The 25,211-nt window shown below is 42.6% G+C and overlaps 1 protein-coding gene and 2 pseudogenes across 1 annotated transcript; all 3 read left to right on the top strand.

Annotated features, from left to right (window-relative positions):
- The first annotated feature begins 3,851 nt into the window (after window positions 1-3,851).
- On the top strand, window positions 3,852-5,516 carry LOC136464197 (E3 ubiquitin-protein ligase PUB22-like; annotated as a pseudogene).
- A 2,720-nt stretch (window positions 5,517-8,236) lies between these two features.
- On the top strand, window positions 8,237-14,992 carry LOC136464198 (AP-2 complex subunit mu-like). Its single transcript, XM_066463158.1, has 13 exons — window positions 8,237-8,511; window positions 9,730-9,907; window positions 10,863-10,953; window positions 11,036-11,130; window positions 11,251-11,340; window positions 11,444-11,492; window positions 11,590-11,728; window positions 13,038-13,154; window positions 13,266-13,356; window positions 13,433-13,575; window positions 13,683-13,797; window positions 14,367-14,411; window positions 14,488-14,992. The coding sequence occupies exons 1-13, from the start codon at window positions 8,429-8,431 to the stop codon at window positions 14,566-14,568; spliced, it is 1,317 nt and encodes a 438-aa protein (XP_066319255.1). The 5' UTR covers window positions 8,237-8,428; the 3' UTR covers window positions 14,569-14,992.
- Window positions 14,993-20,627: 5,635 nt separating this feature from the next.
- Window positions 20,628-24,511, top strand: LOC136464199 (acetylornithine deacetylase-like; annotated as a pseudogene).
- The last annotated feature ends 700 nt before the right edge of the window (window positions 24,512-25,211 follow it).

The raw sequence follows: 25,211 nt of genomic DNA on the forward strand, positions 1-25,211 counted from the left end.
GTTACATAGCTCATTTTCCCATTTGAGAAAGTTTTATCAAACGCTAGTCACAAATTCTTGAATCTCATATAGACTTTCTGAAACTATGTCACACACTTGTAAAATTTGAACTATATTTTGTTCAAACTTTCTCAAATGAAAAAATGGCCTATATAAGGATTGTAGATCTTGATGATATGAACAAATTTGGTGTTCAAAACTTTTCAATTTGAGACAATCTAGGGTTCCGAAAACTAGTTTGTAAACATTGAAATTTAAAAATCACAAATTTGAACCGTCCAAACTATCTCAAATGGAAAGTTGACAAAAACAACAATTGTAGATATTGATGAGTTGAACAAACTTGGTATTCAAAACTTTTCAATTTGAAGTTATTTAGAGTTCATAATACTAGAGTCAAAGTGTTGTTTTTTCATTTGACCAAATTTGACTTGGTCAAACTTGCTCAAATGAGACACTAAATGACCTCAGATGAAAAAACTCTAAATACCAAGTTTGATTGTCTCAGCAAGATATACAATTGTTACATAGCTCATTTTCCCATTTGAGAAATTTTTATCAAACACTAGTCATAAATTCCTCAATCTCATATAGACTTTCTGAAACTATGTCACACACTTGTGAAATTTAAACTATATTTTGTTCAAACTTTCTCAAATAAAAAAATAGCCTATATAAGGATTGTAGATCTTGATGAGCTGAACAAACTAGGTATTCAAAACTTTTCAATTTGAGACAATCTAGGGTTCCGAAAACTAGTTTGTAAACATCGAAATTTAAAAATCACAAATTTGAACCGTCCAAACTATCTCAAATGAAAAGTTGACCAAAACAACAATTGTAGATCTTGATGAGTTGAACAAACTTGGTATTCAAAACTTTTCAATTTGAAGTCATTTAGAGTTCATAATACTAGAGTCAAAGTGTTGTTTTTTCATTTGACCAAATTTGACTTGGTCAAACTTGCTCAAATGAGACACTAAATGACTTCAGATGAAAAAACTCTGAATACCAAGTTTGATCATCTCAGCAAGATCTACAATTGTTACATAACTCATTTTCCCATTTGAGAAAGTTTTATCAAACACTAGTCACAAATTCTTGAATCTCATATAGACTTTCTAAAACTATGTCACACACTTGTGAAATTTGAACTACATTTTGTTCAAACTTTCTCAAATGAAAAAATGGCCTATATAAGGATTGTAGATCTTGAATCCATGACCATGACTCTATGAGACCCATGAAGCCATGAGCTTGGCTATTTCTACTCATGCCGCGAAGATTGGTGCTTGTATGATGTATCTGTATTTTTATCTTATTTGTTGCTTTACTCTTTAGTCTTTCGGCTTAATCTAGATGGATTATGGACTCATAGAGTGGTGTAATGGTTTGCGCACGTATGATATATATATAGGGAGAGGCTATTCAGTAGCCGGCTACAAAATAAGTTATTCTGTAGCCACCTCCATTTACTATAATTTTATATACTAATTTACCATAATGTCAATACATATTTACGATAGTTGGGTTACTATAACACATGAGGATATTTACCATAACATTATATTAAAACACTTAGTAAGGAGTTACTATAATCTCGTAAATTAACATAGTAATTATCATAACTCAAAGTGGCTACAGAATAAGTTATTCTGTAGCCAGCTACAGGATAATAGTTATATATATATATATATATATATATATATATATATATATATATATATATATATATATATATATATATATATATATATATGCTGTTTTTACTCAATATCCGAATAGATATTTGTATCCGACCTTCTCCGAATCCGATTAATACCGTATTCGATACTCATTATTCGTATCCGTAACCGAGTCAATCCGTATTCGTATATGTATCCGAACGCTATCCGTGTCCGAATCCGAATCCGAACAGAAATATGAAAACAAATATAATATGAGTGATATCCGTTCGTATCCGATCCGTTTTCATCCCTACTCCTATGAGATACACCTTTTATATGGATATTGGAGGAGATATATTGGGGTACTGCTACAACAACCTCCAGTAAATCTAAAAAGTGATATTAGACTAGCCCAATACTATCCTATTGAGAGAGTTGTATCAGGACACTACTGGAGACGCTCTTATCCTCACCACCCGCACTTTCGCCGTACCAGCACTGTCTCCGCTCCAGTAAACACGAGCGTGTGCATCTGGTCCAGCGATACTACTGCCCATCTAGCAGCGGCTCCGACGTCCAGCGCACTCGGGTCCTGGCTCCTGCGCCCTGCGCACGCGAGTGAAGCGGCGAGCGAGCGGCGGCTCCGACGCACCCAACGGCTCCGACGCACGCGAGTGAAGCGCCCTGCGCAGTTCTGCTCGGTGCTGGCCTACGCACTCGACGCGAGCGGTGGCTCCGGCGACCCACGAACGGCGGCTTCCGCATTCTTCTTCTTCGTGAGATCGCTGCGCTCAGTTCCAGGCATCCAGCTTCGTCAGATCCAATCATGAAGGCACACAGTACTAGCAGCTCCACGAGACGACGCCAGTGTCTCGCGCCCTTGGCGAGGTGGCTATGCTCGGCGGAGCAGATGGAGGCGGTGCAACGCGAAGCGACGGTTCTCGGCTCCACCTCGCCTTCAAGCTCCCTCCCTAGCTTGAGCCTGCGCGTGCCGCACCACTCCCAACGACAAGGAAGACGACCCAGGTGCCGTATCCCGTTCGTAACCCACCCATCCCAGCGGGATAATTTTGGTGGGATATGAGGCTCTAGTTTTCCGAACCCAAACTCACTGTATTTCCCAATCCATAAAACCAAACATGGGTTATGGGGTCATTGGGTTATGATATCCCTTTTCCACCCTCCTTATCCCACGAACCAAACGTCACCGAAGTGAAAAATGTACACCGTACTCTTTAGGTTTGAAGGTCAGTACAGCATTTGGCATTTGGCATTTGACCAGGAGCAGAGTGGTAGATCAGTTGCCACTTGTTTACTCTGAGAACTACACCTCAGAATGGGGACAGGAAACAGGGACGAAACATCGTGGCCCAACCGCTCGCAACCAATGCACAAATATGGCCGAAATGACTTCAGCATTCACAGCACTACTGAGCACAAGATCTCATCTCACATTGTCCTCCGCCAAATCTCTCTACCATCTCCACTGAAACAACTCCTCTGCCATTCCTGGAAAAAGAAACAACTCTGAAGACATGCACCTCACATTTCGAGAACAGTCAAATAAAAGTTGCACAAAGCTCACATCATGTAGGACCTCAGTTTGCAAAATTTCCATAAATCTTACATCAGCTAGTCTCAATTTGCCTAATTTCTGAGAGATTAATAGCATCATTCAAAGTTGCTTTAATTTTGCCTGGTCATCGGTATATAAGAGTCGGCAGCTGGCCGTATGAATCCTTGCAGCCTACATCTCAGCCCACTTATATAGCAGTTACATCTTCACTATTAATACATGGCCCACTTATCTCTCTCACAGAGTTTTTTGGTTTTTGTGTCCAAGCCGGCTGTAAGCTTACAGTCCGCTTCTCCTCTCTCTCTCTTTCCATCTCTCCTCCACCTCAGCATTCAGCCTGCTGGTAGCCCTTATTATACTTGGTCTAACAGTTTCTGAAATTTCTCACGGCTCGTAACCCACCTCACCGCACCACCAAAACTTAATTGTGCGCAGAATGCATTTAATCTAGTTTATTAGCGAACCTTACGATTCCGCCCTGTCTGAGTCTGACTATTGACTTGCACGGTTGCACGTTGCACCTTCACCATCACGCCCGTGTATAAAGGCCCTCATCACATCACCAGCTTTGCTTGGCCAGCGCAGCGTGGTGGTCTGCAATTCTGCATCGGCATCACGATCTGCGGTGGTGGCAGTGCGCCAGCGCCAGCCATGGAGGAGCCTCCTCACCTGTTCCTGTGCCCCATCTCCATGGAGCTCATGGACGAACCCGTCACGGTCTCCACGGGGGTCACCTACGACTGCCGCAGCATCGAGCGGTGGATCTTCGGGTGCGGCAGGGCCACCTGCCCCGCCACCATGCAGCCGCTGGCCAACCTTGAACTCACCCCCAACCACACCCTCAAACGCGTCATCGGCTCCTGGCTCGACGACCACGGCGGCTCACCGTCGACGTTGTCGCCGTCCACATCGTCACCGTCGAGCCCGGCCCATGAGCTGGCCGCGCCGCTGTCGCAGGTCCTGGAGGCGGAGCGGCTGCGTTCGGCGCTGGCCGGCCTCGAGGAGACGCCGTTCAAGGTGACGGCGCTCAAGAGCATGCGGGCCTGCATGGCCGGGGACGTGGCCATGCAATGCGAGTTCGTGTCCTCGGGCGGGATCCAGGTGGTCGCCCGGGTCATGGCGCAAGCACTCGCGGAGAACGGCGTTGTTGGGGTTTAGTCGTACGTCGGTAAGACGTAAGGCCTTATATGTTGTCAGCTCCGATGGATCTGGGATCTATGAAAGCGTAGGCTCGTGGTAATGAGTCGGGCGCTGACCGTAAGCCAGCTCCAAGAGCGGGAATTCGGTGGTTACCATCAGTTCCAACAATTGGTATCGGAGCCTATGGTAAAAAAAAAACTAAAACCTGATAAAAATCTCTAGCGTCACAGTATGGTAGAGACACCTCGTTGTGTGACTAAGGAAAAGATTGTTGTGGTTTAGTCCCACGTCGTATAGCGATGGTGGGAGAGTATAACATATAAGGCGAGAGAACCCCATTTATAAGGCTAATTTTTTTGGATTGAGTAAGAGGCGTTCACGAGCGGGAGGAGGCCGAGCACCGTCGGTGGGGCTCCTCCTCGCGCCTGAGTGCATGCGGCCGGTGTTGGCATTGCACCAGCGCGGCAGTGCCGAGGCGAGACTGCACGCCATGGACATCGTAACCAAGATCTCCAATGTCGGCGCTGGAGACTGGACCGCCTGCGTCGAGGTTGACGACGTGCTCAAGTCCCTCCTCGAGCTCCTGGCCGACGAGGTCTCGATCTCAACGAGGCTCAGCTCCCGCGCGCTCGACGTGCTCCTGGACATCGTGGAGCGGGCCCACCAAGGCCGTGGAGGTCGGCGCGGTGCACGTCCTCGTCGAGCTCCTCGCGAATGCCGACGACCGCCACGACGCAGAGCGGATACTGCTGCTTCTCAAGCGCCTGTGCAAGCGTCCCGAGGGCCGCCTGGCCTTCGCGGAACACGACCTGTCGGTGGCGGCCGTGGCGAAGACGATGCTGCGGGTGTCGGAGCTGGCCACCCAGCTGGCCGTCAAGGTTCTGTGGCTCGTCTCAGTGGTGGCGCCCTCGGAGAAGGTCCTAGAGGACATGGTGCTGACCGGCGCAGTGGCGAAGCTTCTGGGCTTGCTGCACGTCGAGAGCCCGCCGGCGACGAAGCAGAAGACGGTGCGGATGGTGAGGATCAATGGCGTGTTCTGGCGGCAGTACCCGTGCTTCCCTACTGATCTCAGGGATTACCTGTGGCTTCTTGACTGACTTGTCTTTGATTGGCTTAACCAAACTGTATGTACTAATTATACGAAAAAAATTAAAAGGCAAAAAAATGTGTATTGGAGACTTGTTACGGTCACATACAGAGAAATGAGAAAGGAATATACATAGGCCCCGTTCGCTGGTCTGAAACTTGGCTGAAACTGGCTGGTTTTGTGATAGAGAAATACTGTAGCGGCTGGTTAATAAATAGTGTTTGCTGAGGGGGATCCGCCGGCTGGTCTGGATGGTCCAGACCAGCGAACGCGCCCATATACTCCTACTTCATGCACACATGGAACCACCTCTTCCGTTCTATTAACAGTGGCATAATATGAGAGTTTCTTCAAAAACAAGTGTCACAGTATGAGCTATTGATCTTTGTTCCTCTTTTCAGTGCTCACCAAGAACAGAATTTCTTTACAGGCATCTCAAAAGTTCATGTAAACAAAAGACTCGCCCCCAAGTATAGAAAAAGAGTTGATGTTGATGTATTTTCTTCCGACTCCTCTACTCCAGCCAATTACATTTGGCATTTAAATTTATGAGTGAGGAAAGGCCATTGGAAGGTTTAGGAATTGCTAAATACCTCACTGATCTTGTCTTGGAATTGCTTCTTAAGTTCTCCCTTCATCTTCTTCATCTCTTGCTCCACCATGTCCTCAACCATCTCCTTGATCTTGTCCATCATCTCATCGCTTAGCCCAGATGACCCACTTGGCTCCAACATTGTTTTTTCTCACACGATTGAGTGCTAATCACGAGGATTATGCTCTGAGGTGAAGGGTTCAACATTGCCTAGAGGGTCTGAATAGGCTAAACCTAGAATTTTAAAATTCACAGCAGATTAAATGACAATGATCGAAATTCTGGTCGTACTCGAAATTTTTAATCTCAATTAGAAATTCCGGCTAGAACATGAAATTCCAACCCTGTAGAAAAAGAACCTACTCGATCTACGAATTTCACCAAGCAAATTTAAATCTATGTTTATCACACGTGTAGGGGAGTATGTTAAGCGAGCTCTACAAGATGGACCCAACCTAAAACTTCACATAAAGTAGATCAGGTTGAAACAATGAAGAATAAGGTCAAGAACAACAACATGAGGAGACAAAGATTTAACCTGAAGTTCAGCCACACCACAAAGGCGTGCTTACATCCTCGTCGTTGAGGAGACCATAGAGGTCTAGAGTCTCTTTCACCTCTTCATCTTGTCAAGCAACCAAATAGGTCAAGTCCAACAACTTTACTGTAAACAAAAGGGTAATACAAACTTTTTGGAAGCACTTCTTCAATCAATTGGGTGCTACAAATACTAGATGCCTAACCATTTAAGATTCCAAGAATCCAAGAGTAACAAATCGAAATCAAGGCGTTGATGATGCCCCAAGTGCTAAAAGATTGCAAGTTAGCTCAAGAGCTCAAACTCTAATTCCCAACTCGAAACTCGCTCAAGAAGTCACAAATCCAACCCAAAGTAAGTAAAGAGTGAGAAGAAGAAGCAATGAACGTGTCTGGCACAAGTTTGGTCAAGAGGAATAAGTAGAGAGGAAGGGAAGGTATAAATACCCCCTAACTCTCCCACTAGGCATTACTATATTTGGACTGGTGAGTATACTCGGGAAAGTTAGTGTAAAACTAGCATATAAAACATGTGAAAAGTAACAAATCTAAAAAATTTGGCCACAGTAAAAAAATTCTGATCTAGGAAGATTAATTCTACCCAAGAACCGTGATCGAAGTTTCTGAACAGATCTCGAGGTTTTTGACAACATAGAAAAATGGCCCTATGACTAGTCAGCACACAAAAGGTTTATCCTAGAATTTTTTCATAAGGTGTATAAGGTTTTGTTAGTCTACTTTGAGCACATGAGTATGGCATTTTCTAAACTCAAATTGAATGAAAATGAAACAAGCAAAGATCAATTTTCGGAATGTATCGCTCAACGCCCTCACTTAAGAATTAGAGAGTATCCATCCTCCATTTGCACTATTCATAATAGACAAACACTAAAACGCCTAATAAATCTCATTAGCTCTTTATATGTATTGTTATTAATTCACTGAAGACCACAATAGAATTAAATGTACTTTCTAACATGCATGCTTTTACCTTTCAACAAAAACAATTAAAAAAAATAATGCCCTACTATTACTATTTTTTGGAGCATAACTCATGATTTTTCCAATTTTATGGTCTTTATATAAGTAAAATGTACCAATACCATAACAACTATTTACAAAGTTTTTTATACTACAATTCAATAAAAAATAACTATTTTTTGTAATAAAGCAAGTTTAATCGTGCCACAAACAATCTTACTAGTTTGATTAGATTTCCTAACTAGATTCAACAAAAATCTACTAGTTTTAAAGTCGAAACTAACAATAAGCATGATAGAACAAACTTTAGGTGGAGACTCAACATTTCGCTTCGTAGTTAAACATTTATTTATGTTTTACACAGGAGTTAGGTTTATCGAGGCCAAAGCAGTACCTAAACCTGTTGCCTATTTTGATTCTTCCACCTCTTGATTTATTAAGCAATACAAATGATTTTTGACCCAAAAAAAACCATTTTGAGGGTTTTGAATGTTATTATACTGTTTTCTTTTCGGGGGGAAAAATCCAGTGCTGAACTCAGCACCAGCTGAAATTGAAAAGTTGATGCTTCGTGGGTCCAATTCCAGGTCACCTACCAAAGTTCCAAAAATGACCAAGCAAATACGCCATCCAGAAAGGTCTATTCTGCAAAAGAGAACACACCGAAAGCTCCATCCCGGACGGAAAGACGGCTTTGGTGCTCGTGCTGCCGCGAGATCTAACCAAGCCCCGCGCCCTCCTACCGTCCGGCGAGCTACGGACTCAGCAGACCACCGGCGCTCGAGTGGTACCTGACGGCGCGCCGTGGAACCGGCCACGAGATAAGGGCGGCGGCCGGACGAGCGACGATGCCGGTGGCAGCGTCGGCCATCTACTTCCTCAACCTCCGCGGGGACGTCCTCATCAACCGCCTCTACCGTGACGATGTCGGGTACGTCGTGCTGTGGTGGGCTTGGAGCGTTAGATCTAGGGGGCCCTGGGAGGGACCGATTAGTTGGCTTCTAGCTCGCGTCTGCGTAGATCGCGATTATAGTTTCATCCATTTTATTTTTCTTCTTGAGAATTCCGCTCTGCAGGGCTGAGCTGGGAAGCAGGCCTAGGTGATCTGACTCATCAGCTGCTAAAATCTGGTCGTGCCAAGGTTACGCTGAGAGTTACATTTTGGAAAGGATGCTCTCGGTAGCGATTGTGGAGCTACTTGCTTTCTGGAATGGAGAAAAGAGATTATTAATCACTTAATCGGAGAATTCGTTAGATTTACCTAGAGTGCTTCCCCTAGGGCTGTGTACCAGGCTACTATTTTTTGTCATTTCAGACTATCCACAACTTGTTTATCCCAATTTGCTTAGGGACTAAGCTTTGTTGTAGTGAACTAGCGAGTGCTCACTAAGTCGATTGCTGCATAGTTGACTTGATCATTCATAGTGGGTTTTGACATTAGGTATATTTGCAGAGAAAATTTATGAACGGGACCCCATTTTGATAGCATGAATCTGAAACGGTCTATGCTTGTACGTGCTGTTTGGTTCCTTCCATGGTAACACAAATGTAAATGGAATCAGTTCAAATCTATTCCCCATCGGTAACGTCCGTAGCTTTGTTTCATTTGCGTTTGTGTTACCACAGATACAACCAAACAGCTCGAATCCGTTCATACCAAGCAATACGGTTTCATTTACATTACAAGGCATATCTTCAGTAACAGACATTTTATTTCCTTTTTAAAAATGACTACTTTTTCTTGATGGCACTAATTTACTACCACCATCTATTCCCTTGTTAGAATAGATGGTGGTAGTAAATTAGTGCCATCAAGAAAAAGTAGTCATTTTTAAAAAGGAAGGGCGGACCTGGTGCAAGCGGTAGAGTCTTACCGCTTGTGACCGGAAGGTCCCGGGTTCGAGTCGCGGTCTCCTCGCATTGCACAGGCGAGGGTAAGGCTTGCCACTAACACCCTTCCCCAGACCCCGCACAGAGCGGGAGCTCTCTGCACTGGGTACGCCCATCTATTCCCTTGTTGTTTCTACCATTTTTACAATTATTCAACAATAATCACTCTGTGGGTTCATTTTGGTTCCTTTATTCCCATATTTTGCTTACTTGATCAACATAAATTTAGTGACTAGTGTTTTCATGTATGTTTATGCAGGGGAAATATGGTTGATGCATTCAGAATGCATATCATGCAAACAAAAGAACTTGGCACGTGTCCTGTTCGCCAAATAGGAGGCTGCTCCTTCCTTTATATGAGGATCAGTAATGTTTACATTGTGATTGTCGTTAGCAGCAATGCTAATGTTGCTTGTGCTTTCAAATTTGTTGTCGAGGTATGCTACTCTTTCTGTGCTATGCATACATTTGAAACGGAATTTGCATAACCCATGAAATCATATATAGTCTTGTTGGTTTAGGAGTTTGAAATACAAAATTTAAAATGGTAGTTTTGATGAATTCTGTGGGGCAATTGATCAGCCTTCCACCTGTTTTGCATGTTATTTTCCATAATGAAAAGGAGGAATGAGCCACTTAATTTTTTCGCTATTGCATCTTTATAATCATAACCAAGTCCGTACATAGAATGTGGCAGATATGAATAGAGAAAATATAGGGTAGATGGGTACATTGGAATTTGTGAGACTCGAAGAGGAACTGATTTGTCACTTAATGCGCTGTACAAATTTTATGAGTTGCCTGCTAAAATTGTTTTGTGATATTTCAAGAGAGTTAAAAAAAAGGATCCATGAACTTTTTTGCTAATGGTGGGTATTCATGATATGTTAGTAATCTTGCAACAACAACAACAACAACAAAGCCTTTAAGTCCCAAACTAGTTGGGGTAGGCTAGAGTTGAAACCCAACAGAAGCAATCAAGGTTCAGGCACGTGAATAGCTGTCTTCCAAGCACTCCTATCTAAGGCTAAGTCTTTGGGTATATTCCATCCTTTCCAGGTACTCTATGTTAGTAATCTTGGAACACAAAAAATCCTGTGGTTTCTTGTGCTGATACACTTCATTGTTGTTAATATTGTAAGCATATTCTAATAGGACTACTGCGATGTAGTCTGCTAAAAAATCCTATGGCTTGTTTAGAACTTTGAAAGAAACCCCAACCCTTCTCATATGAACAAACTAGCATGGTTTAGAAACAAAATTTTAGCTATTAGTTCAGTGCAAAGAACTTGAAAAATGTCCTGTAGTTTTCTAAGTAACTCACACTCACAGTGATCGATCTCATTCTTTATCATTTCGACTTAAGTACTTAATATTATTTGAAACTATCAGGCGGTGGCTCTCTTCAAGTCCTACTTCGGTGGAGCTTTTGATGAAGACGCTATCAGGAATAACTTTGTTTTGATATATGAACTTCTTGATGGTAATTAAGCATCCTATTCTTTACTTGCCTACTGCAACATGGATATTTCTGTTCATTCATCCAGACCTTGATAATTGTACAGAGATCATGGATTTCGGTTATCCTCAAAATCTGTCACCTGAAATCTTGAAGTTGTATATAACTCAAGAAGGTGTTCGGTCACCATTTTCCTCAAAGGTTAGAAAAATTGAACCTGAAGTTTGATAGAATGTGCTAAAAATTTACATCAAATTTTATGATGATAGCTATGTTTTTATGTGAAACCATCTGAATATCCTGTCATTTATGCACTTACAGCCCTCGGACAAGCCTGTTCCAAATGCGACTCTTCAAGTCACTGGTGCTGTTGGTTGGAGAAGAGAGGGACTTGTGTACAAGAAGAATGAGGTGCTTAAACTTATATGTGAACTTCTCCTCTTATTTGATCCCATTCTTTGCACTTTTGTTCATCTACTAGCTTCTCTAGTGGAGTAATCTTCTCTTTTTTCAGGTTTTCTTGGACATAGTTGAGAGTGTAAACCTTCTTATGTCTTCGAAAGGTACTCTATGGACGAACCTAATTTTGGACCGCACAGTTGTCTTTCCCTATTGTATTAATTGATGTTCCTTGTGTACATAAATGTGTCATTCCTGTAGGGAGTGTTCTAAGATGTGATGTGACGGGAAAGATTCTTATGAAATGCTTCCTTTCTGGAATGCCTGATCTGAAGCTGGGACTAAATGACAAGATTGGACTTGAAAAAGAGGCCCAACTAAAGTCCAGACCAGCAAAGAGGTAAACCCTCTCTTGATTATTATAAAAAAGGAAATTTTTCCATATGACATCAAACATACATGGTATTGGCCATTTCACGCGCAAGCTCTGAAATATGCCAGGTACCATTATGAAAGTGTGGACCTTCGCTGCAGCACACGGCAACTATTATAATATTCATTTATGCAATTTTATTAGAGGGAAGGGGTGTGATGACTTTTTTGCCCTTGCCTTCATCTTCATCCTCCCGGTGACATGGAGTTGTGGACACATCCCTCTCTCAATCCTCTCGTCTATCCGAAGCACGGACACATCTTGCCTTGCTGCAGCAGCGCAAGACCCTGTCTATGTCGTGCCATTGCTCTCGCACTCATTCAGCAACACCTATGGCACCCCCCTGCCAAGTCTGTGTACGCGCCGCTCGCCAGGTTCTCTGTGCCCTTGTCCTCATTGTGCTCTCCTTCACTGCCATCACCGTGATTAGTACTTTTGAATCGTGGTCGTCTGGCTCGAGCTCAACAGTGCTGAGCTCCTCCGCACCACCGCCACCGCCGTCGCTGACCCGATCCCCCACAGCATCCGCTGGACCGCCCGCAAGGGGGTCACATGCTATTCCGCGCTGCTTTAGTCCCTGCCGTGCTTTCTGTCATGCTCAAGAACCTCGTCCATGACCTATGCACCACGTCAGCATGTCCCTCGGGTTCCATGCCCCCCTGCTTACCTTGGCGGTGCATGATCCTTTTCCACTACCGGCTCCGTGGACCCTGATCAGGCAACACCAAAACTGCCGGCATGGTACAATCTCAGAGGGCATGAGCAACAGCAGCGGCTTTCTAGTTCCGCATCCAGAAATTTGTTGGATTCATGGTCCAAGGCTCCAAGCTTGCGAGCATTCTGCCAAAGACCTATCGGGTAGTCCTGGAAGTCTTGGTGTCCCTGCACTCAAATGATGAGTTCTGGTGTTCAACCCGCCCGGCCTCTACGTCCACTAGAATAATCTCACCACTGGGCGAGTCAACATCGTGCACCACAAGGTTGTCATGAGTGTGGACTGCCACTTGCTGGCTCGTTCATCCTGTTCCCTGTGATTTACATAGGTGGTATCAACCTACTGTCCTGACAGCCCGTGGCAGCACTCGGCACACTCGACCTCCTGACCTATGGCATTGAGCTGACCCCGTTCCTTGTGCTCTCAAAATTTGCCATATAAAATCTCAAAAGAAAATCTGTCTGCATCATGGTTGTTTTGCTCATTAATACATTTTGACACTTTGTCTTTGTCATTTTTGCTAAATTTGTTACTGATTCTGTGTCTTTTCTTGCTCTACAGTGGGAAGACCATAGAACTTGATGATGTCACATTCCACCAGTGTGTCAACTTGACAAGATTTAACTCAGAAAAGACAGTCAGTTTTGTGCCACCAGATGGTGAATTTGAATTGATGAAGTAAATCTTTTGATTCCTCTTCTATGCTTGTAATTTTGTCCCCACTAATGACTTACATTATTAATTGCACTTTGGCTGGCTTTTCAGTTTTGATAGATAAATTTGTTGCAGGTATCGAATCACAGAGGGTGTAAACCTCCCATTCCGTGTTCTACCAACAATCAAGGAATTGGGCCGAACACGCATGGAGATCAATGTGAAAGTAAGCATATATACATGAGTGGGTACATGGGGTCATAATTGAATTTGCTAACATGAACCTTGTTTTTTTGACATAGGTCAAGAGTGTTTTCGGTGCTAAGATGTTTGCACTTGGTGTCGTCGTTAAAGTCCCGGTTCCAAAGCAGACAGCTAAGACTAGTTTCCAAACAACATCAGGCAAAGCAAAATACAATGCTTCGATTGATTCACTGGTGTGGAAGTATGTGTTACCATTGGGAGTTACTTTTATCCTTTTAAGAACTTTTTCCACTCACACATTGCAAGTAGTAAACCTACTTTAACTGATACACACTTTTAAAACTACAGGATCAGGAAATTCCCTGGACAGACTGAGGCAACTATGAGCGCAGAGGTGGAGTTGATCTCTACCATGGGTGAAAAGAAGTCATGGAACAGACCACCTATCCAGATGGAATTCCAGGTAATACTCTTACCCCCAATTGAAGGGGAATTAAATTGCATGGACCCGGGGTCCAGTTCTCTTATATGGACCCCTACCCTTGATTGACGACACATGTACCTGAACTTAATCACATTCTTTGTGCTTCATTTTGTCTATTGCAATTTGGAACTGGATATGGATAGTAGCAGAGAGCTTAAATATACATTCTTTGTTTATGAACTGTGCTTGGGCCTATAATAAATTGAGTTTTGTAGTTTTTGGCATCAGAATTTTGTTTCGAGGCATTGGCTTTTATTGTCATGTATACTACTCCCTCCGTTCCAAATTGTAAATCGCTTTGACTTTTTGGGTTTATCCATTTTGCTATATATCTAGACATATTATTTATCTAGATGCATAGCAAAATGGATGTACCAAAAAAGTCAAAGCGACTTATAATTTGGAATGGAGGGAGTATCTGCTCATGCTTTGTCATTGTGATAGAATATGTTGATCATAATTCATACTGTTATGCTTTGTTTGACTGTTCTCTGAGCATTATCATCCGTGCTCTATCTGATGTAGTGATGTGTTTCTTGATCCTGTAGGTTCCAATGTTCACTGCTTCTGGTTTACGTGTTCGGTTCCTTAAGGTATGTGTACCAAGTGTTGGTTTGAAACCTCGTAGCGTCTGAGATGGAAAATCTCATAGTGTGATACATTTTCCAGGTCTGGGAGAAGAGTGGTTACAACACTGTTGAGTGGGTTCGCTACATCACGAGAGCTGGTTCATATGAGATAAGGTGTTAGCAACAAATTCATACAAGATTAAGGTATTAGTGACAACCGATATTCGTCGGTTTCCTTTGAACAGCTATCCACAGAGATCACTCTTTGTGGCATCATGCATATGACCATAAAGCGCGTATATTGTGACACAAATATCAGAAACTTTGTACTTCAACAGAGGGTGGGGCAGGGCAGACCAGACAATTTTCTTTGTGTTTCTTATTTCCATTGTAGTCTGGGGGATCTCTGTTCTTCCCTCCATGCCCTGTTTGTAGTAGGAAGTATTCTTTTGCCTGTATATTTGGCTGTAGCTTTCCTTGTTTGTTGATCAATACACCCGTTCAGTTTGTATTGTTTTCTCCTTCAAATGGATCAATGGATTCACTTGCATGACAGTGTACAAACATTCGTTGCCAAAGATCTGGTACATTGTAGTGTTTCACAATTGTAGTGTTTGATGTGAAGGTACATTGTGCCCTTAAATATGGCTGTATCGAAAGTTTATGTGATTGTGATGATTGCCGGCTTTTGGCGCTTATGAGTTGAGCACTGCCTCGGGCAGATGTTAATGTGAATTTCAGTTGGACTGCAAATATTTTACCCGGCTTAGCAGAAAGAGAGCCACAGAGGACTATGGCCGTCTAAGAGCATGTACAACCTACAGGCCGTCTAAGAGCATGTACAACCTACGGAGTCTGTCTCTAAGTGTCTTGAACCTAATACAGGGACAGGTCATACAATTTAGATGAGGGTCCGTCTCTAAGCTGTTTAATATATTTTTTAAATCATTGTGTGGCTATTTGATAGAAGCTATATTAAGGATAAATAAGAGCAACATGATTACAATATTTTTTAGAAACCATTAATATAATAATTATGTTATATATAATTGCAACACATTTTGTCTAATTTCCTTTGTTTCTCTACGGAAGCTTTTCTGGTGGTGAAATTTTAATTGTGTGTCACACTAATATGCGTAACTTACACTAAATTTTGTAGGATTTTATTGAGCACGACCATTTTCTAAAAAAAAAATGAACTAGAGGTTCCACAAAATAAAATACACATCGAACATTCAAAGTGTAACATGTGTTTGGTCACCTCTATGCTATATTTCTGGTCGAAAGGAACCTAACAAAATTTCAATCATAATTTTCTGATTTGATTTCGATTTTACGTGGGCTTTATAAATTCCAGCCGATTTGCGCATTCTTTCTTGAAAAAAAGAAGCAAATAAACAATTTTACGTTGGGAACCCTGAACATTATGTAAAATCATAAGATCAACTTTTTCTGTTTATTTCTCTCTTGTATACTATTACATTGTTTCACCTGGAACCATTTACTTCTTCATATTCTTGTCATTAGCTCCATGCTAAAATAAATCAGAACGAACAAGGCTGCCGGATGCAGCGCCGTTGCCGCGCCGATCACATTCCCGTGTGCCAACAAAATCACTAGCTATGGCGGGCCGCTGCGCAGCGCCGCTCCTCACCTTCCCGTGCGCCAACATATCACAAACACACCGTCGTCACCTTCCCGCGCTGGTGCGCATGGGACTCCCATGCATGCGCACAGCAGATCGGTGGTGAAGGCGCTCCGAATCAATGGCTCTTGTACAATGCGAGCCGAAGTCGTCTGTAAACGTTGGAGCACGAGCCCGCATCGTCCTTTCATGAAGCGACGAGGCTGCTGTCTCTGAGCTTTGGCAGGTGGCTCTGTGGAAAAAAAATCAACATACACACGGGTGAAAGGACTCGTTGTACGTGCCCTAACGAAAAGCAGCCGGCGGGGTCAGATGGTATTCCATTTGCCTCGTCCTTTCGCGGTTCCGTAGACCTACCCAGGACTGGCACGCGACGCATTCCCTCCCTCAGAATCGAATCACATTCGTCTATTTTGTAATGATTTTAGTATTCCATTCGCCTTATCCTTCCACGGTTCCACAGACCTACCCAGAACTGGCGCGCGACGCACTCCCTCCCTCGGAATCGAACCACATTTGTATATTTTGTAATGATTTTAGATATCTACATAAACGATTTATAGCAACGTCCTCATTTTTTAGGGATGGTCCTACAAATACCTCCCAAATAATCTGTCCCTAATGATGGTGTTATTAGCCGTCCCTATAAATAGTCCGATTTGTAGGGGCAGCTCTATATCCAGCCGTCCCTACAAATCAGATTTGTAGAGGCTGCTCAATATTTAGCTGCCCCTATAAATAGACGTCGAATATTAAAAATTAAGCACTGAAATTCGAATTTTTTCAAACGACCTCGGATACAGAAATGATTAAAATAAAAGTTATAGACTCAAAAAGTTATGAAACTTTGTTGTTTATAACTTTTTCATTTGAAATCATTTACTGCTTTAAAATGTTGTTTGAAATTCAATTTTGAAATTATTGAAGAACTCTGATTTCTCTTTTAATCTCTGGCTAAAACTTGTAACTAGTTTTTCTCCTTCATACTAACTTTAAATTTAATGATTTTTTTCTAATAATTTCTAAAATCATGCTCTATCAAATTATTGTGTTCTTACATCTATTATTTTATCCATCTTTTTATGTGACTGTGTTTTATCTGTTTGAATTTTGAATTTAAAAAAATTAGCAACTTCAAACGTTATTTTGAAATATTAAATGATTTCAGCTGAAAAAATCATGAATATAAAAGTTGTAGAACTCATCAAGATCTACAATTTTTATTTTGATCATTTCTTCGTATGACAAAGTGATACTAACATTGTTCACAAAATTTACATAGTTTCATAAACTATAAGAGGGATATGTAAAATTTATGAACAATATTACTATTACTATGTTGGATGAACAAATGACCAAAATAAAAGGTGTAGATCTTGGAAAGTTATAGAACTTTGTAGTTGATAACTTTTTGATTTGAATTAATTTGTCAATGTTAACTACGTTTGAATTTCTCAAATTTAAAATTTAAATTTTTCAAACGACCTCGGATGGAGAAACAGCCAAAATGAAACTTATAGATATCGAAAAGTTATAAAACTTTGTAGTTGACAACTTTTTTATTTGAAATCATCTTATCAATGAAAACTATGTTTGAATTTTCAAAATTTTGAAATTTGAATTTTTTAAACGACGTCGGATGGATAAACAACAAAAATAAAAGTTTTAGATCTCAAAAAGTTATGAAACTTTGTAGTTGACAACATTTTTATTTAAATTCATCTTGTCATGGAAAACTACGTTTGAATTTCTCAAATTTGAAATTCAAATTTTGTAAACAATCTCGGATGGAGAAACTACCAAAATAAAAGTTGTTGATTTCGAAAAGTTATAAAACTTTGTAGTTGATAACTTTTTCATTTAAATTCGTTTACGGCCTCAAACAATCAATTTATACTTGGTTTAGTATAATATATGGGGAACCAAAATACAATATGGATACAAGTGAGTGTGAGGTGCAACAGTAGAGGAGGGTACGTACGAGGGAGAGGTCGCAGGTTTGAATAAAAATGCCGTGACTTGGGATTGCGACGACCGGGGGTGGTTGACCGATGGGGGCCTCTCGGGTTAAATTTTTTTATTTTGCTATTTTTTACTGGATTTCATGATTTTTTGAAAATTGATTATCAGCCGCCCCCCAAAAAATCGATTTATAGGGACGGTTGGCCAGCCGCCCCCTACAAATCAGTGATTTATAGCCATCCCTTCGTAGGGGCGCCCCTACAAAAAGTCACCAACCGCCCTTACAAATGGTGACTGGCGTAACCATAGAGCCTTTGTCGGTTCCCTTAAGTCAGTTCCAGTGGGGTGTCATAGTTTCATTAGCATCAAATAAGTTACGAAGTTTCATAATCATTAAATAAGCTATCACCTTAACAAATACTCTCTTCGTCCCAAAATGTTAGTCGCCATGATTTACGTGCCGATAACTTTGACTCGATTTATAGAAAATACGTGCAACATTTCTATCTCTAAATAAATTTATTAAAAAACTAGATTCAAATATCTATCTAATAATACTAATTATGTATCATAAATATTAATATTTTTAATATATATTTAGTTAAAGTTGTTTCTCGGAAAGCGAAAACAACAAGTATTTAGGGACGGAGGGAGTATGCTGACATTGTATAATACTCCCTTTTGTTCCGAATGGTAAGTTATTCTGGACAAATATGCTAACATTGTATAATACTCTCTTTTTTTTTTCCTAATGGTAAGTTATTTTGGATTTTCTAGATATATAGTTTTTGCCATGCACCTATATATCTATTATTATGTCTAAATACAAAATAAAAGTTTTTAGAATAGAGGAAGTATCGATGAAGAGAGGATCAAAATTTCATGTGAGTAAAACTAGTTCACGTTGGAGCGGGTCACGCGTCAGGAGGAGGCAGGGCGCCAAGCGTTGTCGCTAAGTTTGTGGCACGGCACGGAGGAGCGCCCGGAGCTCAAGTGCGTGGCGGGGAGGGCTAGGGGCACCGTGACGGAGAGGGAAGAAGAGAAGGCACGTGCAGGAGCAAGAAAAACAACGAACCAACTTATAGGGAGCCATGGTCAACGCATGCAGGAACGAGGTCCGAAAGGTAAATTTAAGGGCCTCCCAAATTTGAGAATTGAATAGAGGCCCTGTTAGACCTTTTTTTTGTTGAGCTCTCAAGTTTTAGCTTAGACTGTCTCCAACAGGCCGAAGGCAAATACGAGACGCATTCTTCTTATAGGTCACGCACCTCTGGGACGCAAAACTTCACGTTTCCAACAACGGACGCAAAAAATCTGAAGGCCGAGCGCGGCCCGCATCCATGGCGATGCGGCTCCTGTCCCCCTCCACGCCGCCCCCATTCTTCCCGAGCCCCGGCCCGAAGGCACCTGCCTCCATCTCCGCATCATCTTCCTCCAACTCCTCCGTCCGCTTGCGCCGCGCGCGCGGCGTCTGCAGCGGCTGGCGCGGCCGCGGCGGGCGGGTCCGACCGGGACGGCGGACGCTTCGAGGGGGAGGCGCGAGCTCTGGATCCGGCGGCGCGGCAACCCTAGGAGGCCGGCCGGCGCTCCCTCCTCTCTCCCTCCGGCGGATCCAGCGCGCCCTCTCTCCTCTCTACCTCAAGCTCCGCGCGACGAGCAGATCCAACGAGCAGGCAGCCAGATCGACGAGCAGGCTGCCGAATCCATGCCGGTCGAGCGCCGTGGCCTCCCTCCCCGCCGAGCTCCGCTCGCCTCCCGCCCCGCCGGCGAGCTCCCTCCTCTGCACGGCCTCCCTCCCCCGCGACCCTCTCCTCTTCCCCGCGCCGCGCCGGAGGGGGCCCGCCGCGGCTCCCTGTCGCGCAGCTTCTCCGCCTCCGGCGCGGGCTCGGGCCCCAGCTCCGCCTCCGCCTCCGGGAGAGACGAGAGCGAGAGAGGGGCAGCGCCGGCAGTTTGCGTCGCGCGTGGAGGACGACGCAACTTTGCGTCTCCTCTCTCCTCGAACGCAAATTGCGTCTTGCGTATCGGTCATCGGTTGGAGGCCGATTCCGGTACCCAAAACACCGTCGGGGACGCAAATATGTGTTTGGGGCGCGGTGTTGGAGACAGTCTTAGGGATTTGTTTGAGGGTTCCGTTAGAGTTGCTCCAAGTGTTTTTAATTATTCGATTTTGGTCGCTGGCATAAAAATCAACACTAAAGCACACTGGAATACTTCCTCCAACTTTTTTATATAGTACGTATTTGGTTTGTCCCAAGTCAAATATTTTTATGTTTGACCATCAATTTCAAAATATCTATGTAATTTCACAACATGTGAATTATGTATTACGAAAATATTTCTTATAATGAATTTAAAATATAAATCTTATATGTTATTAACTTATATAAATTTTTTAAAATTGACGGTTAATAAAGATGGAAATATTTAGCTTAGGGCAATTTTTGTGACGGAAATAAAACGGTGGGAGTACCACGCATCCCCGTGGCTGCCATACAGTCGTTGAGACGCAGTCACGCCACGCACACGGCACGCACTCCGCAAAACTGAAAGGCCCCCTCCTCGTAGTATACGTATACTCGCTGGAATATATAATAATAATATCTTGCTTGCAAGTAACTAAGTCCCAACTGGAGCAGATTCACTTCACCACGCCGCCGCCGCCGCCGCCGCCGCCCGATCCTTTCCCCGTCTGAGATGGCATCCCCGGCACCGGCGTCGCTTAAGGACGCCGTGGGCAGCCTCGACCGCGACGGCTTCGTCGGCCTCCTCTCCAACCTCATCGGCGAGACCGCGCACCTGCAGAACGACCCGCCGACCTACAGTCCTCAGGAGGAGCGCGTGGCGCAGCACGTCGTCGACGTGCTCCGCCCGATGTCCGTGGACACCGGGGGCGGCCCGCTCCTCGTGCGGAAGATCAGCTACGCCGAGGGCAGGAGCAACGTCATCGTCGAATACCCTGGCACCGTCCCAGCCCGCGTTGTCTCCTTCGTCGGCATGCACATGGACGTCGTCCCTGCCAACGCCAGCGAGTGGGTAGGTCCGCGTGAATTCTCTGCTAATCGCGGCTATATTTTGTTTGGCTATCGTCGTTCCATATCTACCTTTTATCGATTTTGTGATCTTTGGGGATTTTGTTTATCAGGCAGTTCATAACTGGCAACGCGGCCGGGTGCTAAATTTCAGCATATTGTTGAATGTGATTGGATCTACTGATGTAAAATTTGCACAATTTTCCAGCGTTGATATCATTAGTGGAGGGTTTTGGTAGTAATGGGAGTTATTGTAAAAGTTTTTATTTATGGAGTTTCTTCACACTGGCATGCTTTGCTTCATAGATTTGTTTGTGTAGAATGAGTCGAAGTGTTTGTGTACAGTGGTAGGTTGTAACTAATCAGTGGCACCATGGCCGGTACTGAATTTTGCATATATTGGTAGATATGATTGGCTCTGTTGGTGTAAAAAATCTTTATTTTTTCAGTTTTTCAACGGCGTGAATTTTTTGGTTGTAACTTTTTGTACAGTGTTAGATTTGCTTTGTTTTCTGATTCATTCATATGTCCTGCCTGTAAAAATCTTCATCGTTTTAGTCTTTGTTATTTTCGTAGTCATCTTTTTTCACCAATGAAGTACTCCCTCCGTTCCAAATTATAAGTCGCTTTGACTTTTTTGGTTCATCTGTATCTAGATATCTAGATACAGTAGCAAAAGGGATGAACCAAAAAGGTTAAAGCGACTTATAATTTAGATACATAGCAAAATGGATGAACCAAAAAAGTCAAAGCGACTTATAATTTGGAACGGAGGGAGTACTTCCTACTTGATTTTGTAACCACTCAAGCCCCTTCATAGTCCATTGTTGATTCTAATCAGTGATCTTTGCTTATCCGTGTTTCTGCAGGACTTTGATCCTTTCTCAGCTAACCTTTGATAGCGAGGATAAGGACAAGCTTCGCGGACGTGGGACAACGGACTGTCTTGGACATGTTGCACTGGTGGCTCAGCTAATGCGGCGGCTTGGTGAGGTCAAGCCACCCTTGAAGTATTCTGTCATCGCTGTGTTTATTGCCAATGAGGAGAACTCATCTGTCACTGGCATTGGTGTTGATGGCCTGGTGAAGGATGGATTGCTTGACAAGCTCAAGACAGGACCCCTGTAAGCATTGCGCCTTAAAAACCTAATGTGTTGTTTGTGGGGATTATGTGTTGCTTTTAATTGGCCATTGTTGGTGCTGTGAAGGTTTTGGATAGATACAGCTGATAAGCAGCCGTGCATTGGCACTGGTGGAATGATTCCATGGCATCTCAAGGCAACAGGGAAGCTGTTCCACAGTGGCCTTGCGCATAAGGTATTTGACTCAAACTTGTCAGGCTGCTTCAGTTCTGTTATGTGTTCTATACTTTTGTGGCCTTTGCTGAATTGGTCGTCTCCCAGGAGTTGCTCAGCTACATTTGAAAATACACTTGTAGCAGTTGTACAATTCTATCTGTTACACATATCTATATCTGATTATTAATCTGCACCATTCTAATCTAACCGAGATGAAGATTTTAAATCTTGGCCTTGAAATAGAGGTGCTTTTATGTCACCCATTATTTATATTTATTGTTTGAATAAAAATTAGGCTGCACCCTTTTCATCCTTACCTAAGAACTTTCTTTGGAAGGATTCCCAGCACATTTTCGTTTTCTCTAGGCAGTTGCAAAATATCTATCATCAGCTTTATTATTTAATCATAATTTTTTTGGAGACAACCCCATCATTGCTTTTGAAGTGTGTACCTTATTTTTATGTATCTTTCCCTCTAGGCCATAAATGCAATGGAGATGAACATGGAAGCACTGAAGGTAATCCAAAAACGGTTTTACACTGACTTCCCTCCGCACGAGAAAGAGAAGGTCTATAAGTTTGCTACTCCATCTACAATGAAGCCAACTAAATGGAGCTGTAAGGCCAACTTGAACCTTTTTGGTACTTTGTTCATGTTTAAGTAAACAGTCATGTAGTGCTACTCACACTCCTAACAAATGGTGCTTTGCAGATCCAGGTGGGGGGCTTAATCAAATTCCTGGGGAATGCACAATTTCAGGGGATGTAAGGTAAAATCATTGCTCTGTTTTAGTTTGACAATCCTTTAGTGGCAGTCAAAATCAAATGGACAAATTGAGCTTGTGCTTGATGTAGGCTGTTTATGCTGTCATGGGACATGTTACGGGCATGATCCCTTACAGAGCCCTAAGGAAATACTTTAGAGAACTCATTTAATTACTTAAGGGTGTGCTTATTAGTGAAAAGTCCTGATCTGATGGAAAAAGAATGGCACCACTCTATTTTTGTTTCTTGAAGCATCTAACATGGAGTTATTCCTGACCATATGTTTGTTTTTTGTGTAGTACAGGTTGACTCCTTTCTATAGGTAAGCCCATTTCTATTGTTCTGCTCTGCTTGTTCTTCTACGCTGGAAATGATCTGTTGAATTGATAGTTGCCATTATCGTACAGCACTTCTCATGTCATGGAGAAGTTGAAGGAATATGTAGAGGACATCAATGAGAGATTGGAGACAATACTTGATACTTGTGGTCCTGTCTCCAAATATATTCTTCCTGATGAAAATCTACGAGGAAGGTGAAGCATTTAATGTTTTTATTACTCTGTTATCCTTGAGCCTGTAACCATCATGGTGGAAGGGCAATTAATGCTACCGGTGAGTTGTTTTTATAGTCTTGAAATCACTTTTGATGGAGATGTGATGAATGGGGTGGCTTGCAATCTGGAGTCTCGAGGCTATCATGCATTATGCAAAGCAACCAAGGAAATAGTTGGCCACGGTGGAGCCATATTCCATCACCGGGAGTCTACCTCTGATTCGGGAATTACAGGTCTGAGAATTGATGCGCAGACTTACTTTCTGAGCCCTATCTCCATTAACTAAGGCAAATTCGTTATCGAACTTTTACAGGACGAAGGATTTGATGTTCAAACAGCTGGATATGGTGAGTGCTTATATAAGCAAGAAAACAAATTCTTTTTTAATGATTACTAGTATTTATTTTCCTAGTTTCACCTGCATCAAAGGTAACTGTACATGTCCTATCTAATGTTGCTACTGCTTTCACGCAGGCTTACTGAAGACGTACCACGCGAAGAATGAGTACTGCCTGTTTTCAGACATGGCCCAGGGCTTTCAGGTGTTTCTGAGCATCATTTCACAGCTGGAAGAAGAGGCCTGAGCCTTCTTGCTGGGATAGACCAATACCTCCAATTTAAATTACACGTTGCTCAGTGATCTGTTTATAACTCTTTTCAAGAGGGCCGTGACACGGACAACTAACAATAAGATTAGTTGGCCCTCGAGCTAGTCTGTTTCACGTTGAGACTGGAGCCATTTCACCTTTGTGCTGCAACTCTACGGCAGCTGAAAAAAAGGTGGGCTAAGGCTCAGTTGACGTTTGGACTTAATGTCTATAGTAGTCCCTATGTTCCTAAAGAAAGTCAATTGGCGTTTGGACTTAATGTCTATAGTAGTCCCTATGTTCCTAAAGAAAGTCAATTCTATTTTTCCCTAGTCAAATCATGATAAGTTTTAGTGATTTTATAAAAAAAATATCAATGTCTTATATCAAATAAGTACTACCACCCTCTGTCCTAAATTATAGGTCGTTTTGGCTTTTCTAGATATCTAGTTTTTGCTATGCACCTAGATATATGGTGTGTAGATACATAATAAAAGTTGTGTATCTACGAAAGCCAAAACAACCTATAAATTGGAATAGGTTCATCATCATGAAATATACTTTTGTAGTATTTCTATTTGGTGTCATAGTAGTCATCTTCTTTAAATAAATTTGATCAAACTTAGGATGATTTGACTTGCAACAAACTAAAAGTGACTTTTTTTAGAGACAGATGGATTGTGTGAAAAAAAAACTGTTGCCTTTTTGTGAATGCGAGGTGATGTATGCTTGGACCTCGCTAAAATGTAGTTGGGCTTGAGATTATGTGTGCTTGGACCTCGCTAAAATGTTTGTAGTTAGGCATTGGGCTTCACAGATGCCCGCGAAGGTGAAAGCAGTAGCAAACTTGTCATTTCAACCCTGATTGTCATGGATTTGGTTTCTTGAAGAAACATATCTAGAGAGAGTGAATCTGATTCTCATGATTTTTTTTTGTTCCTAGTACTAGTATCTAAAGCACGTTTGGTTGGGGTGATTGAAATG

Source organism: Miscanthus floridulus, chromosome 7 (assembly GCF_019320115.1).
Source record: "Miscanthus floridulus cultivar M001 chromosome 7, ASM1932011v1, whole genome shotgun sequence".
NCBI lineage: Eukaryota > Viridiplantae > Streptophyta > Magnoliopsida > Poales > Poaceae > Miscanthus > Miscanthus floridulus.